This window comes from Chaetodon trifascialis, chromosome 1 (assembly GCF_039877785.1).
Source record: "Chaetodon trifascialis isolate fChaTrf1 chromosome 1, fChaTrf1.hap1, whole genome shotgun sequence".
NCBI classification, from domain to species: domain Eukaryota; kingdom Metazoa; phylum Chordata; class Actinopteri; order Chaetodontiformes; family Chaetodontidae; genus Chaetodon; species Chaetodon trifascialis.
The window spans coordinates 842,661-857,458 of NC_092056.1; the positions used below are offsets into that span (position 1 = coordinate 842,661).

The following is a 14,798-nucleotide window of genomic DNA, read 5'->3' on the forward strand; positions in this document are numbered from 1 at the left end:
CTCCGGGTTAAAGCTGTTAATGTGGCCCTGAGGAGGATTAGCTGCTAACCGGGTTAAGTCCAGCGTCAGCAAAACAGAGGATTGGAGCTGAGGCGCTCGGGTTACCTGAGCCACATGACGGAGCCGAGAACGCCTCAGGTGCGTTTGTGTCGGTGAACTGAGGTCACGCCACAGACCGAGGACACCTGAGTCAGAGTGAGGAGCTGCGTTTTGTCCTCAAACCGACGCATCTTCAGCCACACTCACCAAACATTTTAGACCATTTTCAGTGTTCGTGCTGATGAAGTTCCTCCTCCTTCGTACTCACAGCGCCGGAGGAAGTATTCAGATACTGCAGTAGAAGTACTAGTACCACCTGTGAAAACACTGTGGGACATGAACGTCCTGCCTTCAGTAAAGTGTCCTCTGAGACGGTCGTCCTCTTCTGATGATGATCGTTTATTGATTAACAGACTGATGCTTCAGATGTTTGCTTGTTTACTGATCAGATCTTCTAAACTCTAAACTCTGTGTTTTGTGTGGAAACAGCTGACTGGTACACTGAGTACTTCAAATTTAGTTGTGAAATACTCGAGTACAGTACTTGAGTAAATGTATTTTCATCCTCTTCCTTCTTTGCTCCGTCAAGTTTTCTTCAAACTGAGGATTTAAATTCTTGAATTGACAAAAGTTTGATTCTGTTTGTTTGTTTGGACTGAAGAACGCTCATGTCAGGGACTCAGGTTAGTTCACACTGCCCCCCTGTGGACAAACTGTCCACTGCAGCGTGTGTGTGTGTGTGTGTGTGTGTGTGTGTGCAGTCACATGGTTTGCATCAGTTGTTGTTTGTCTCACTCGTTGTTACAGGCGGTGTGTTTTCTTGGTCGGTGGTGGAGGAAGAAACACAAAAGGAAGGAAGGAAGGAAGGAAGGAAGGAAGGAAGGAAGGAAGCAAGGACAGAAGGATGATGCATTCAGCGACGTGTTGACTGATGAACAGCAGATGGAGTCGTTTCAGAAACTTTCTCCTCGTTTCCACAGAAACTCTTTACAACAAACACGTTTCTGAACACACACTCTCACACACACACACACACACACACTCACACTCACACACACACACACACTGACATGACTCAGATCATGGCTCTGTCTCCATGGTAACCACACCAACAGAAAGCAGACCTGAACTCGATCTGGGACTGGAGGAAAAGGTTGTTCTGTTATTTTATTGGTTTCTATTGATTACTGATTGATTGACCAGTTAAATTATTAAAACCTGAGTGAAGGCCCGCCTCCACCTGCTCCTCCCGCTGTGATTCACAGGTGAAGACAAACGGCAGGTGGAGCTGATCCTGAATCCATCAAACTGAAGACGCAGATGGAGACGGGTGGACGGAGACAGGTGGACGGAGACAGACTCACAGCTGAAGCAGCATCGACGGCTCAGCAGGACACTGGATTTGAAGCTCTCTCTGACTCACCTGGACACCTGAGATCGTCCGCAGGTGTCCTCCTGGATGTCTCTGTTGACCTCATGCTCTCGTCCAATCTGAGCCGCCTCCCTGTGTCACATGTCGCCTCCACTTCCTGTTTCAAAGGGAATTAAACATCAACCCAAAACGTCTTTTCACTCAAACTTCAGATTTTTTTCTTCACGTGTCTCTGATGATGTGCAGCTGTTGACTGTGTTTCCATGGTAACACATGCTGGGTGTGTGTGTGTGTGTGTGTGTGTGTGCGTGTGTGTGTGTGTGCGTGTGTGCGTGTGTGTGTGTGTGTGTGTGTGTTTGTGTGTGCGTGTGTGTGTGTGTGTGTGTGCGCGTGTGTGTGTGTGTGTGTTTGTGTGTGCGTGTGTGTGTGTGTGTGTGTGCGTGTGCGTACAATGATCACGTGAGCTCATTTGTGTGTGTGTTTATGGGATCAGACAGTTTGACGCAGAGCAACTGGACAAACACCAAAGATCCTCTGTGTAAGATAAGATAAGATAAGATAAGATAAGACTTTATTGATCCCACATGGGGAGTTTAGTGGTGACAGCCAGCAGGTTTGACACAGAGACACAAAGAGGTGAAAATAAAGCAGCGTCCAGGCTAAAGACAGTGTGACTGTCCATTTGTACAGACTGCAGAAATACTGTAAAAAACACTGTAAAAAAACAGTGTAAAAACTGTAAAAACACTGTAAAAACTGTGTAAAAAACAGTGTAAAAACAGTCCAAATGTTCGAGCTGGCGCTTGTTTTCCTGCTGTTTCAATGCTTCCACTTTGTGCTGCCAGCAGAACAAATAAAACTCAGAGAGCAAAGAAAACAATAGCGCTCTCTGCTTCCCGTGAGGAGCTCCTGTCGGCAGTTTCCTCTTTCAGAGTCTCGTTATGTAACCGAGGAAAGAATGCAGCTGATCAGAGAACAGCCGGAGGTTCACGGTCACCTGAACGCACCGCCCAGCAGCTGAGAGGCACAAGAGAAATACTCCCAGTGATCAGCTGAGTGACGGAGGTCTGTCCTGCCCTGTAATCTGATTACTCTCAGAGTCTCAGCCGCGGAGGAGCTGCGTCCTCGGCTTGTTGGCGGCGCCTCTCAGCGAGCAGCAGGGCGGCGACAGGGAGCAGGCGGGTGGCTCCAGCATCAGCCCTCCAGTCTGACCCAGACCACACCAGGTGTCTGACAGGTGCAGCTCCAGCTGTTGCTGCCCTCTGGTGGTCAGGAGTATTAATAAATGCTGTCATGGCGGTGATAAAGGACATAAAGACAGATGATGGTTGTCTTGTCTCAGAGACGCAAAGGTTCATTTCCGTAGTACTAATACATCTGTACTCAGTGTGTAGTAAAGTAATGAAGTACTCTGCAGTGCTCTTTGCTCGCCTGTTCGTCTCTGACACTCTGCCAGGTGAGCTCGACTCTTTCCAGCAGCTCAGCCTGACTTCCTGTTTTGACCCACAGTTTGTTCTGAAGCTCATCATCGTTTCTCTTCTGCTGCTTCAGGATTAACCGTCTCACCTCCAGACAGTCTGACTGCGACTGTACTTCAAGGCTGGAGGACGAGTCTTCATGAGCAGCTCTGCTCAGTTATCACAGCCAGCGATAAGGTGGGTGTGGCGGGCGGAGGGGCTGAGTGGGGGTTTTATGGACCTGCTGCCTGCTTCAGTTCTCTGTCCACCGAGGGGACAAAGTCCTCTCTCAACCACGGAGCTGCGTCCATGTTTGGCAGCAGAGACGCAGGCTCATCTTCACGAGTGTGAAGCACAAACTGAGCAACAGCAAAACATGTTTTCACCTCCTGCAGCCAATCAGAGACCAGCATTTTCTGAATGGAGTGTTTGTTACCGAACACTTTGAGGCTAACGGCTAAAAGCAGCTAACGCTAATCACAACAGTGAAGTAGGACACAGAGTTAGGACGACTGTTCAACCTTGATGGACAGGTACAGCGACGCCGAGCGGTGAAAACATCAAAAACAATACAGTGACACAAGTACTGTATGAGTACTGCTACAGGAGTACTTTGTGTACTGTTGCTACCTGCTGCCACCATCAGGTCAACATTTCAATTTGTCCAAAGATCAAGACAGTTTCATGAAGACATGAGGACACTTTGGTTCCAACACCTGCAGGACGAACGGCTCATTAGCCACAGTTAGCATGCTAACACACCTCTCTAAACAGTAAACATTATACCTGCTGAACATCAGCATGTTAGCATCGTCACTGTGAGCGTGTTAGCACGCTAATGTTAGCATTTAGCTCTAGCTTAGCCGCAGAGCTGCTAGCATGGCTCAGTCTGGTTCCATTATCTGCAGAGACACTGTCCAGGTGTCCACAGAGACGATACTCGTCTTTAATCATCACTTCGCTGTGGTGTGAACTATCAGTGCTGTTGCTATGGAGACCAGCAGTTTATCACACCTTGAGCTCTGATTGAGAAAGGTGTGTCCGCTGGAATGGACAGCTGCCAACCAATCAGAAAGCAGTATCGTCTGTGACCTCGGAGGAAGACAATCTGAGCCTCAGTGAGGAATTTCTGTCCATGTGTTCGTCCTGATGTGTAACAGTCTCGTCCTCTGAGTCATCCAGGCGCTGCGATACGGCAGAGAGTGTGTGTGTGTGTGAGTGTGAGTGTGTGTGTGTGAGTGTGAGTGTGTGTGTGTGCGCGTGTGTGTCAGGCAGCTGGTATTTAAACACCACACCCTGTCCTGTCCTGATCATAACGGAGCTGCTGCTGCTCGCTGCCTCTCTGCTGCTTCTCTGAAGGTAAGAAAAGACGAACGGACGCTCAGATTTCTGCTGCTGTCCGTCACCCTGAACACAACACACAGCTTCACCACTTTAACTCCGCCTGGAGAAAAAGACTGTGAATCTGTGAAGGCTAGAAACTGACTGCGGAGGTGAAACCAGCTGCAGACCTGCTCTGATCTCTGCCCACCCGGAGACACCTGAACGCCACCTTCAGCTGACGGAGCCGTGACGAAGAGTTCACGAGCCTCCGCAGAGACGAGCCGTCTGACGTTTATGCCTTTATTCAGCTGGACGCCTGTCGGCTGCTGCTGGCCCTGCAGGTCCTTAGGAAAGACACAGAGGACAACAATCACATGGTGTTAAATCAACAAATCAAAACATCCATAAAGGTGGAGAAGAAGAAGGTCGGCTGCAGGCTGAAGGCTTTTATTGTGAAAGGCTGGATGGAGCTGCAGGAGACTCGCTGAGAACCTTCTGTTTGCTGCTCGTAACCAAAGCTCAACGCTTAATTAAAACATGCCTTTATACATTTTTGGCTGCAGACGTCGTATTTAGACCTCTGAACTGAAGCCGAGTCCCCCGAAACCTTCACAATAAGAGCCTGATCTGATGCTGGACCTTTACTTTGAAAGCTAGAGAGGAGGAAACCTTCTCACAGCAGATATTTTGATCAATAACATTATTATGATTATTATTACTATGGTTATTTTTATTGTTGTTACTGTAAACTGAACTGGGATCATCAGTAATGTTACTGGTTCAAAGTTCCCCTTTAAGCCAGTAAAACACGACTGACTGCATGTTGGACTGAGCTGTTTGTATCAGCTGTTGCTACGTGACCACACTTCCTGTTGATGTTTTGTAAGAGGGTCAAAGGTCGAGAAAGATTTCCAAATGTATTAAAGCACAATAACTTCACAGTTCAAGGTGAGTTTGGATTTCACTGAGGGCTTTATGGAAAGTGTGTGTGCATGTGTGTGTGTGCGTACTTCTTCAGATCTGTGATCTCCTGTCCTTATCTGCAGCCCCGGCCTCTCCTGCAGACTCTGGCATGTTCCAGTCAATAAATCCAACACACCTACAGGATCTGAGCTCTTGCCGTGAGGCGTTTACAGCCTGCAGGATTCTGCAGCTCTGAACACTTAAAGACCATTGTTTGCTGGTTCGATTTTAGTAAATCTGAAAAGGAAACAAATGCTTCCTCTGGGAAGGAGGAGGAGGAGGGGGAGGTGGAGGTGGAGGTGGAGGAGGAGGAGGAGGGGGAGGAGGAGGAGGGGGAGGAGGAGGAGGGGGAGGAGTTCTGAATGAACTGATGTGACGTTGGTGGCGACTCTGGTCGTTTGTGTGTTCTTGATTGATCATGAGGATTCTCAGCAGAATGAACTGCTGTGGAAAAGAATCAGACATGTCAAACGCTGTCGTCCGTCTCTGCTGTCCACAGGTCCACTCAACATGGCGCTGGTGTCCGAGTTTCTGGGCCAACTGACGCTGTCGTACGGAGCGGTGAGTGACATCACACAGGAAGCTGGACAGAATGCTGAGATAATTACTAAACATGAAATGTGTCCACGTCCTCCAGCTGGGACGTCCTGCGCTCGTTAGAGACCGTTATGTAAGTGAAGGGACAGATCGTGTCTTTACTGTATGACGCCGCCATAAAGCAGGTAAAGGTGTGGTTTGTTCTCCGCCCACTTCGTCTGATGACTCTGATGAAGACGAGGTCGTCCACAGAGACGACGATGATCAATTATTCATCGCAGAAGACGACTAAAGACGGTGGACAAACTCTTCTCTCTCCTCTGAGCGTCTCTGTCATCAGCTCAGAGCCAATAAGGACACCAGGCCGACAGGAAGGCCACGCCCACTTCGGACTTCTGACCAATGCACACGCAGAAAACTAAGGAAACGCCCAACATGTTATTCAAAAAGTATAAGCTTCAAAAAGTAACTGAAGTACCAGTACGAGTACTTTTACTTTGATACTTGAAGTACATTTTGCTGATACTTCTCTACTTTTACCTGAGTGAGGTTTTGAATACAGTACTTGTACTTGTAATGGAGTAATTTGTAAGTGTACTTCAGTAAATGATGTGAATACTTCTCTCACCACTGATGGCGTTCCCACGAGGACAAAACATGAGGGACAATCAAAGAGCAGCAGAAGTGTCCACGGTGCTTTTTGATGCTTTAGGTGTCTGTTCGTGTGTTTGTCCCACCGGGGCCACCGTACGAGCAGCAGCAGCAGACCGTCAGGTAACACGTGTCCTCGTGTCCTCTGCAGGAGGCGGAGCCCACGTTCCCCACCGTGGTGCCGGTACGAGACTTCGACCCAGAGAAGGACGCCGTCAGGATCGAGACGGCCATCAAGACTAAAGGTGAGTCCAGCAGCTGGTCAGAGTCCAGACCAGGGGACGTCCTGTCCTCACCTGAAGGTCACTGAGGACACTGAGAGGCTGAGTCTGTTAATGAATGATGGAGTCTTCATGACGTCCCGTAGGTGTGGACGAACAGACCATCATTGACATCCTGACGAGACGCAGCTACGAGCAGCGGAGACAAATCGCCTTCGAGTACGAGCGACTCGCCAAGAAGGTTGAAACGTTTGTCTTCAGTCCATTTGACCTTTCAGGCCTGAAGCAGAGGACGTGTCTCTTCTGTCCCGTCCAAGTCAAACTCTCAAACGTTTCTCCGACGCCTCGTTTCAGGACCTGATCTCCGCCCTGAAGGGGGCGCTGTCGGGCTCTCTGGAGGCTCTGATGCTGGGTCTGATGAAGAGCACGGCTCAGTACGACGCCGCCGAGCTCAAAGCGTCCATGAAGGTCAGAGTCAGCGTGTAGCCGAGTACACTTACACAAGTACTGACTGCAGTACAGCTCTGAGGTAGTTGAACGTGTTTCAGATGTTTCTTCTCTAAATGTGTCACACGGCTTCATTTCAATAACCTGAGGCTCAGAGAGGACGAAGACGAAGACGAAGACAAAGACGAAGACGAAGAAGACCTCCATACTGGGCTTTGACTGGTTATAAAGTATTTAAAAGTATCTCCAACAGTGAAGCACTACTGAACACTGATACTTCAGTACTAACAAAGTACTTTAATACTTCAGTCACTGCGTCCGATTTACTGCAAAATGCCTTTTTGCCTTTCTGCCATTTTTAACACTTGAAGTATTTTTCGTTTCATACTTGTTTATTTTTACTTCAGCAGAATTTTAAATGCAGGACTTTTATGTGTGATTCAGTATTTGTACATGTTAGTATCTCAGTACAGGATGTGAGTACTGGCAGAGCGCCCCCTGCAGCCCAGCTGTAAACTGCAGGACCATCAGGGTTTCGGCTCTGGCAGGTTCGTCTTCGATGTGATGTTGGTGTCAGAGGGTAAAGGGCGTCTCTGCTGTCGCCGTGTCTGTTTCAGGGTCTGGGGACGGACGAGGAGACGCTGATCGAGATCGTCTGCTCCAGAAACGACGAGGAACTGAGAGACATCAAGAAGGTTTACAAAGAGAGTGAGTCTGACAAACACCTGATTCAGAGTGAACGAGGACAAAGATGTCACAACTCAAACTGACGTCAGGAGGAAATAAAGGCTCTGCAGCCCCACCTGGTGGCGAGCAGAGGAAATGACAAAGCAAAGCTCGCAGCAGGTGAACACACCTGCAGACGTGAGCCTGAGCCTGCAGATCAAAACGCTTCGTTCTTCTAGAACCTTCACTGAAATGGTCGGACGCGTCAGTCAAACTGTTCACTGACAGCAGCTTCATGTGTTCATCTCTTCATCCTTCATGTGTACACAGAGTGAACCCAATCATGATGCTCACCTGTTTACCTGTGGAACGATCCAAACAGGTGTCGCTACATCAGATACTGACAGAAATCAATGAAGAACATTAAATATATTGACTTTGAGCTGCTCTCAGGTCAGTTTGTGTCAGAGAGGATCTACCGCTGTAGCATGTTAGCTAGCTGACATTTGCTGCTGTGGACATCCAGCTAGTTAGCCTCTGTGGCTAGCGTTAGCCGCTAATGTACTCAGTTTTCGGTTGTTTCTCACGGCGTTCGTATCTTTGGTTTCCTCTGCAGTGTTTAAGAAGGAGCTGGAGAAGGACGTGGCCGGAGACACATCAGGAGACTTCGCCAAACTGCTGCTGGCTCTGGTTCAGGTAGCTTCCATGCTAACCGCTGCTAACTGCTAACAACGCTCCTCTGACAGCTTCAGTCACTTTACTGGTTCAGATTTTTACATTAAAACATGCGAAGAGTTTAGAAAATCTGACGCTTCGTGATGAATTAAAGTACTGGACAGTTATTTTATTCTATATTTTATTTTGTTTATTGTTGTGACATCACTTCCTGCTTCCTGAGATGTGACACAGTTCCAAATGTTTGCCGTTTCCTCATATTTTGATAAATTTGATTAAAGCGTCGAGTTTTTCCATTCATGTCCTTTTCTTGTTGTCTCTCCAGACGAAGAGGGACGAGCCCTCGAATGTGGTGGACTATGAGAAGATCGACGAGGACGCCAGAGTGAGTCCAAGCGTCCACATACTCACAGGTTTTCCTGTCCAATGCTGTGTTGTTGTTGTTCTCTGTCTGTTTGACGCTGGAACACTCAGTAATCAATAAACTGGATCTGACGAGGAGTCGATCAATAAATCCCTCGTTCTTCAACGTCTCAGAGTCTGTATGAAGCCGGCGTGAAGAGGAAAGGAACCGACGTGGCCACCTGGATCTCCATCATGGCTCAGAGGAGCGCCCCCCACCTGCAGAAAGGTGAGCTACACCCACCACACAAACGTGTGACGCCGTTCCTCTGATGATGATGATGATGATGATGATGATGATGTGACGCTGTGCGTCTTCTTCAGTGTTCGACAGGTACAAGAGCTACAGTCCATACGACATGAAGGAGAGCATCAGGAAGGAGGTGAAGGGAGACCTGGAGAAGTCCTTCCTCACTCTGGGTAACAAACACGCTTCAGTCCTTTAGGACAGCGGGACAGGAAGTGAAGACATCAGGAAGGCGTCCAGCTTCATTAAACGTCCTTCTGTCTGTCTGTCTGTCTTCTGTCCGCAGTGGAGTGCTTTGAAAACAAGCAGCTGTACTTCGCCAACAGACTCAGTGACGCCATGAAGGTACTTTTTAGTTTGTCCACTGGAAGAAAGTAACTGAGTACAGTTATTCAAGTACTGTACTCAAGTACAGTTCAGGTACTTGTACTTGATGTGGATATCCAAGACATTGCAGACGTGTTCGTCCTCTACATTTATTTACTGTCTGTTTATTTACTTCCTGATCATTTAGTTTCTATGTTTATTCATATTCTTATTTTCATGACACTTCTGATGATTCATCTGTTCATCTGGACTCATTTGTGTCTCTGTGCTGCTGCAGCTCCTGAATTCTCCCTCTGGGATCAAAAAAGGTTTATTTTATAAAATCAACAACTAAATGATGATATTATCATTAGTGAAATTCAGAAAATACTCAGAAGTCTATAAAGTACTTTAAAATCAGCTCCACCTTCAGCAGCTGCACTGACAGACAGAAAGTGACTCATTCTGCACACACAGTACTTTTACTTCTGGTATTTAAAGTACTTCCTCCATCAGAGATTGTATTTCTGTCAGTAGTAGTAATACTGCTGTTGTACACACCGCCGTCTGCTGTCCTCCGTGTCGTCTTTCCGTCTCTCAGAGTAAAGGAGCGAAGGAGAAGGTGGTGACCAGGATCATCGTTTCTCGCTGTGAAGTCGACCTGATGAAGATCAGAACAGAGTTCAAGAAGCATCACAAAATGTCGCTGTACCAGACGATCGCTGTGAGTATCAGTGAGACAGACGAGCTTCAGGACGTCAGAGGACGCGACACAAAGCGTTTGTTCAGGAGGGAAGACGAGAGAAATCACAATGATTTAATCTGAGCAGCTTCATGTGGTCAGGGAGTACACGCTCACAGTGGTAGAAGTACTTCTACACAGCTGGGTACGTGTACTTAAGTATTTAGATGTTTGTGCTTTGAGAGAAACTGTTTAATTACTGTTGGATTTACACAGAACACCTATGATTATAATGACACAAACCATTTAGAGAAGCGAGAGCGTTAAAAATCCCTCTGACACTTGAACACATCATCACCATCAGCTGTGCTTGTGCTCCAGGAACACACCAAAGGAGACTACCAGAAGGCCCTGCTCAGCCTGTGCGGAGGGGACGACTGAGGACCGCGTTTCCCAGAGGGCCGCGGGGTCCGACACGTCAGCTGAGCCCGTTTGTTTCTGCTTCCATGTGCACGCGGTCATGTGACTTTTGAGAAATAAAAAACTTTGCAGCTGTTTGTTTGTTGTTTGATGAGTCGACCAGCAGAGGGCAGCAGAGACACACAGACGAGGCGTTCGAGGTACTTGTACTTCAGTATTTCCTGGCACTTCTACTAGTTTGTACTGAAGGTTCATTAGAAACGAAACGAGCGAACGTTTCACACAAACACCTGAAACCATCACACTGACCAATGAGTGGACAGTGATCGATCGACTGCTGTTTGAATGGTTTATTGATCTCTGCTGAGGAATCATCTGATGTTTGATCTTCTCAGACGTCTGATTAGCTGCTTTTCCTCTCAATGATCTCAATGTGTCTGTAATCATGTGGAGCTTTGGACCAAACAAACATGGTGAAGGCGTCACTCAATCGATCGATGGAGGAAACGATCAGCTGATTGATCCAGGATCAAAAGAATCGTTAGCTTCAGAAAACGAGCTCTGCGTCGCGTCGGCGGTGGAACTGAATGACTTGAACGTTGAATCCAGATTCGACCGTTCAGACTGAGTCACATCATGAAAACCAGATCTGAATCTGACGCAGAGAAAACTCGTCAGAGCCAAGCGAAGCAGACTGAGGCCTGCAGTGTGAACGCAGCCACGCTTCAGCTAACAGAGCGAGGACGAGGACGAGGACGAGGACGAGGACGAGGACGAGGACGAGGACGGGGACGGGGACGGGGACGGGGACGAGGACGACGTCTGGAAGTCAAACCTTCAGGAGGACGAGCAGAAAGGAGACATCTGATGACTGAAGACAAGATGAGGCTCAAACGTCAGAGCGCTGTTCTGGTTTCTTATCAGTCTGAACACCGATCGATCACTGTGATCAATATCTCTAAATAAAGCAGCGATCGCAGTTTGTCTTCAGTGTTTTTAAGGAGACGGACGGCAGTAATAAAAGCTTGGATCAAAGGACGAGAAAATGGACGGACGTTCACGTTTGACTTCTTTTTGTTGAACATGCATCAATAATCAATCGCGTCTTTGATCAAAAAGTCTGATTTTCAGAGTAGAGTTCGCTTCTCGTGAGCCGCGCTCGTCTCTGGAGGACGAGCGAGCGTTTGCTGGATCAAAGTCTGCGTGTGAAGAGAAAATATTGGTTATTAATGAGTCCCCAGCAGACGCACGTGGACACATATTTGTGTAATCTCACGTTAATTCATGCTGGATAAAAGCTTCTTCTTCTGCTGCTGCGGGTTGTTTTTCCTTTAATGGTTCGTATGTTTTGTGTTGTTTGTTTGTTTGCTGCTAATTTTTGAATTAAAGATGCTGATTTTACCTCCAGCGGCAGAAGAAGAAGAAGAAGAAGAAGAAGAAGAAGAAGAAGAAGAAGAAGAAGAAGAAGAAGCAGGACGTGAATATTAAATGAATTAATTTAAAGTGAGGAAACAGTTTAATGAGGCTGAAAAGCATCGACAGACACCGGAGATACGAGCTTCTGAAGACCTGATCGGTTTATTGATCGGTAAAGTGTGTGTTTCACAGGCCCAGAGGAAACTGATTTATCATCATTTAATATTAATATTGATCAGAACATTAGCCTGTTAGCTTTATCACCAATAAAGATTAAATACGGCGCGGAGAGGAAGACGGCGAGGAGGAAGATTCACGATTCATCTGAGGATCGTAAAGAGCAGAGAGGCCGCAGTATTTCTCCCTCCCCCCCTCCAGGTGCAAAGCATGCTGGGATGGCGCTGGAGACGCTCGTGGTGATTTGTGAACAGCCGGCAGGAAGGTGGAGCGCTGGAGGCGGGTCGGCGTCCAGGCTCCGCCTCCTCATCAGCTGACGTTCACTGTCGGCTGAAAACCTCTCAAACACGCTGAGCTCCTCAGCACCTCCACCTGTGACCTTCACCTGTGACCTCCACCTGTGACCTCCTCCATCCATGAACCAAACTGTTTAAAAAAACGTCATTTTAAGACGACGCTTCTGTCTCGTCAAACCGTCTCTGATCGTTCAAAAATCACTGAAAACATCATTTTCACATTCAGCAGTTTGACGAATTGAAGGATCAGAGCTGGAAGACGTCCTGTCCCTGTCTGTCCACCCGTCTGTCTGTCTGTCCGTCTGTCTGTCTGTCCGTCAGTCTGTGAGGAGTGACTGATGTTCGTAAACTAAACATCTCTGGTTGAAGTTGCAGCTTTAAATCTGGTCAAAAGAAGTTTTTGGACTGAAATTCTTAAAATGAACATTTAATCTAAATAATTTATGGATGAATTATGAAATCAAGAAGAATTAAAAGACTAAATGAGAGTAAAAATCAGCTCCATGGAGGAAAGAACGCGTCAGAAGCAGGAAGTGGACATCAACAGGACATCGAGCAGCAGAAGACAGACTGAACGATTCTTCACCTGAACTCCAGCTGCAGGGACGACAAGACGGACGTCACGCTCAGATGGTGGTGCTGAACCCTTTTCATCACGTCTCCTGTCACACAGACAGACAGACAGACAGACAGACAGACAGACAGACAGAACATCAGCTGTCTGTCTGTCCACCTGTCTGTCTGCTCACAGTCATAAAGAATCACACGGCGTCTTGTTGGCAGTGAGACGTGAAGTTTTACAGCAGCAGTGAAGTGACAGTGAGGATGCTTTGAAGACGATCTGATGAGGACGTCTCACTCCGTCTCGTGCTGAAGGCTGGACATGTTGCCGGACATGTTGACAGCTGGTGAAAGTTCACCTGAGAGCGTTCACACCTGAGTGAATCTGATCATCGCTGAGCTTAAAACACACTGACGCCACCCTCTAGTGTACAGGTCATGAACGACATATTCAGATAAAAAAAGGCCTGTTATCGGTTCCTTCTTACAAAATAAAAGTCATTTCTTTGAGGCTGTATCAGTGTGAACACACTCCTCCAGAACGAGAACGAGACGCTGGACTAGAAAAAGCTCTCAGCTCAAGATAAAACCCCTGAAACTCGTCTTCAGGATCCAGAAAGCATCAGAAACACTCAGTGAGACTCAGAACAGCTGACCAATGAGAAGAAACCTCCTGCAGTTCAGCCAATGAGCTGCAGGGAACGACGAGCCAGAGCTGAGGTTCGATGGAGCTGGAGGATCATGGGAGTGGACGTCGTGACGTTCGGCGCAGGCTGGATGTGCAGCAGGCGCAGATCTTCCTCAAACTGTCACTCATTTTATTTTTATGTCCTTTTCCTGTTTCTGTTTCTGACAGATGACACGTCGCGCGGTGGATCGAAGACGTCACGAGACGAGATGTCTCGTCTCGTCTCTCGGTGGACTTTCTGTTGTCCACAGACAAACAGACGAAGCCTTAATGAAGTCGCAGCGGCTCTTCTTTCAGCTCTCCACGCTGAGTGTTGATCTGCTGACCTGCAGGAGTGTTATTTGTTTAAAGCAGAGCTAATCCTCGATTGTCACGCTCCCATAATCCCATCGCCGGCCTTCCTTTTCAATCCCATCACCCCCCCCTCTCTCACACTCCCCGGACCTTCAGGCGGCGTGCAGAAATCACCACGACGGCCACTCCAACATGAACCAAATGTCAGCCTCTCCTCCCTCACGGAGCCGCAGACCGCTGAGATAATTACAGCCGCCGCTCGTTTGCCGATCGCCGTCTCGGCCCTCTGAGCGCTGGCGCCGGGACGGCGAAAAACAACATCTGAAGGACTGTGAAGGTGAAGCCGGAGAGGAGGTTCGACTGAAGACAGCAGAGAGCCGAGTTTAACGTTAATCCACCTGAAAATCTGAAGTGTTCCTCAAACCAGAAGCCACATTTCAAAACACTTCTTTCAGGAAAATATTTGCTGATGACGGATGATTTTTTTACTGCTGCTTAATTAAACCGCAGACGGCGAAGACACGTCTTCAAAGACAGCGAGGACGTCAAGTTATCAGACAACACGTTCATTAAGACAGCTGTGAAACATGTGACACCGACACCTGGCTGAGGCTAACGGCCGACTGTTGTTTGACATCTTTATTTATTCCTCCGTCCTCTCGTTTGGATTCATCATGAAATCATCTGGTGGTGACAAAATACAAAACTGGTGTTTTATCCGTCTGACAAACATCAGCTCGGCCTCCCTCAGCTAACAGAGCCTGATGCTAACAGCATTAGCATCAATCCCGCCGCTCAGCTGAGACTCATTAAAATAAAGATTTGTTAGCTGTTTTTTTTAAAGATTCACGTCTTCAGCAGGAACCAATGGGAGCTGAGAGCCAGGGACAGGAAGTCAGAAAAGCGTGACGAACAAACGTGAGGTTTAGTAACACAAACTGAAAACTTCTGAAACCAG

The 14,798-nt window shown here is 47.6% G+C and overlaps 1 protein-coding gene across 1 annotated transcript; it reads left to right on the plus strand.

Annotated features, from left to right (window-relative positions):
- Positions 1 to 3,985: 3,985 nt before the first annotated feature.
- Positions 3,986 to 10,543, plus strand: LOC139329981 (annexin A2-A-like). Its single transcript, XM_070960676.1, has 13 exons — positions 3,986 to 4,227; positions 5,654 to 5,715; positions 6,494 to 6,587; positions 6,710 to 6,804; positions 6,918 to 7,031; positions 7,628 to 7,718; positions 8,293 to 8,372; positions 8,677 to 8,736; positions 8,889 to 8,982; positions 9,078 to 9,173; positions 9,287 to 9,345; positions 9,908 to 10,030; positions 10,370 to 10,543. The coding sequence occupies exons 2-13, from the start codon at positions 5,665 to 5,667 to the stop codon at positions 10,427 to 10,429; spliced, it is 1,017 nt and encodes a 338-aa protein (XP_070816777.1). The 5' UTR covers positions 3,986 to 4,227; positions 5,654 to 5,664; the 3' UTR covers positions 10,430 to 10,543.
- Positions 10,544 to 14,798: the final 4,255 nt, after the last annotated feature.

Coding starts and splice junctions, on each gene's coding strand:
- LOC139329981 (XM_070960676.1), top strand. CDS start 5,665: ATGGCGCTGGTGTCCGAGTTTCTGGGCCAACTGACGCTGTCGTACGGA. Junction 7,032..7,627: donor AGCTCAAAGCGTCCATGAAG/GTCAGAGTCAGC, acceptor TGTCTGTTTCAG/GGTCTGGGGACGGACGAGGA. Junction 10,031..10,369: donor CGCTGTACCAGACGATCGCT/GTGAGTATCAGT, acceptor CTTGTGCTCCAG/GAACACACCAAAGGAGACTA.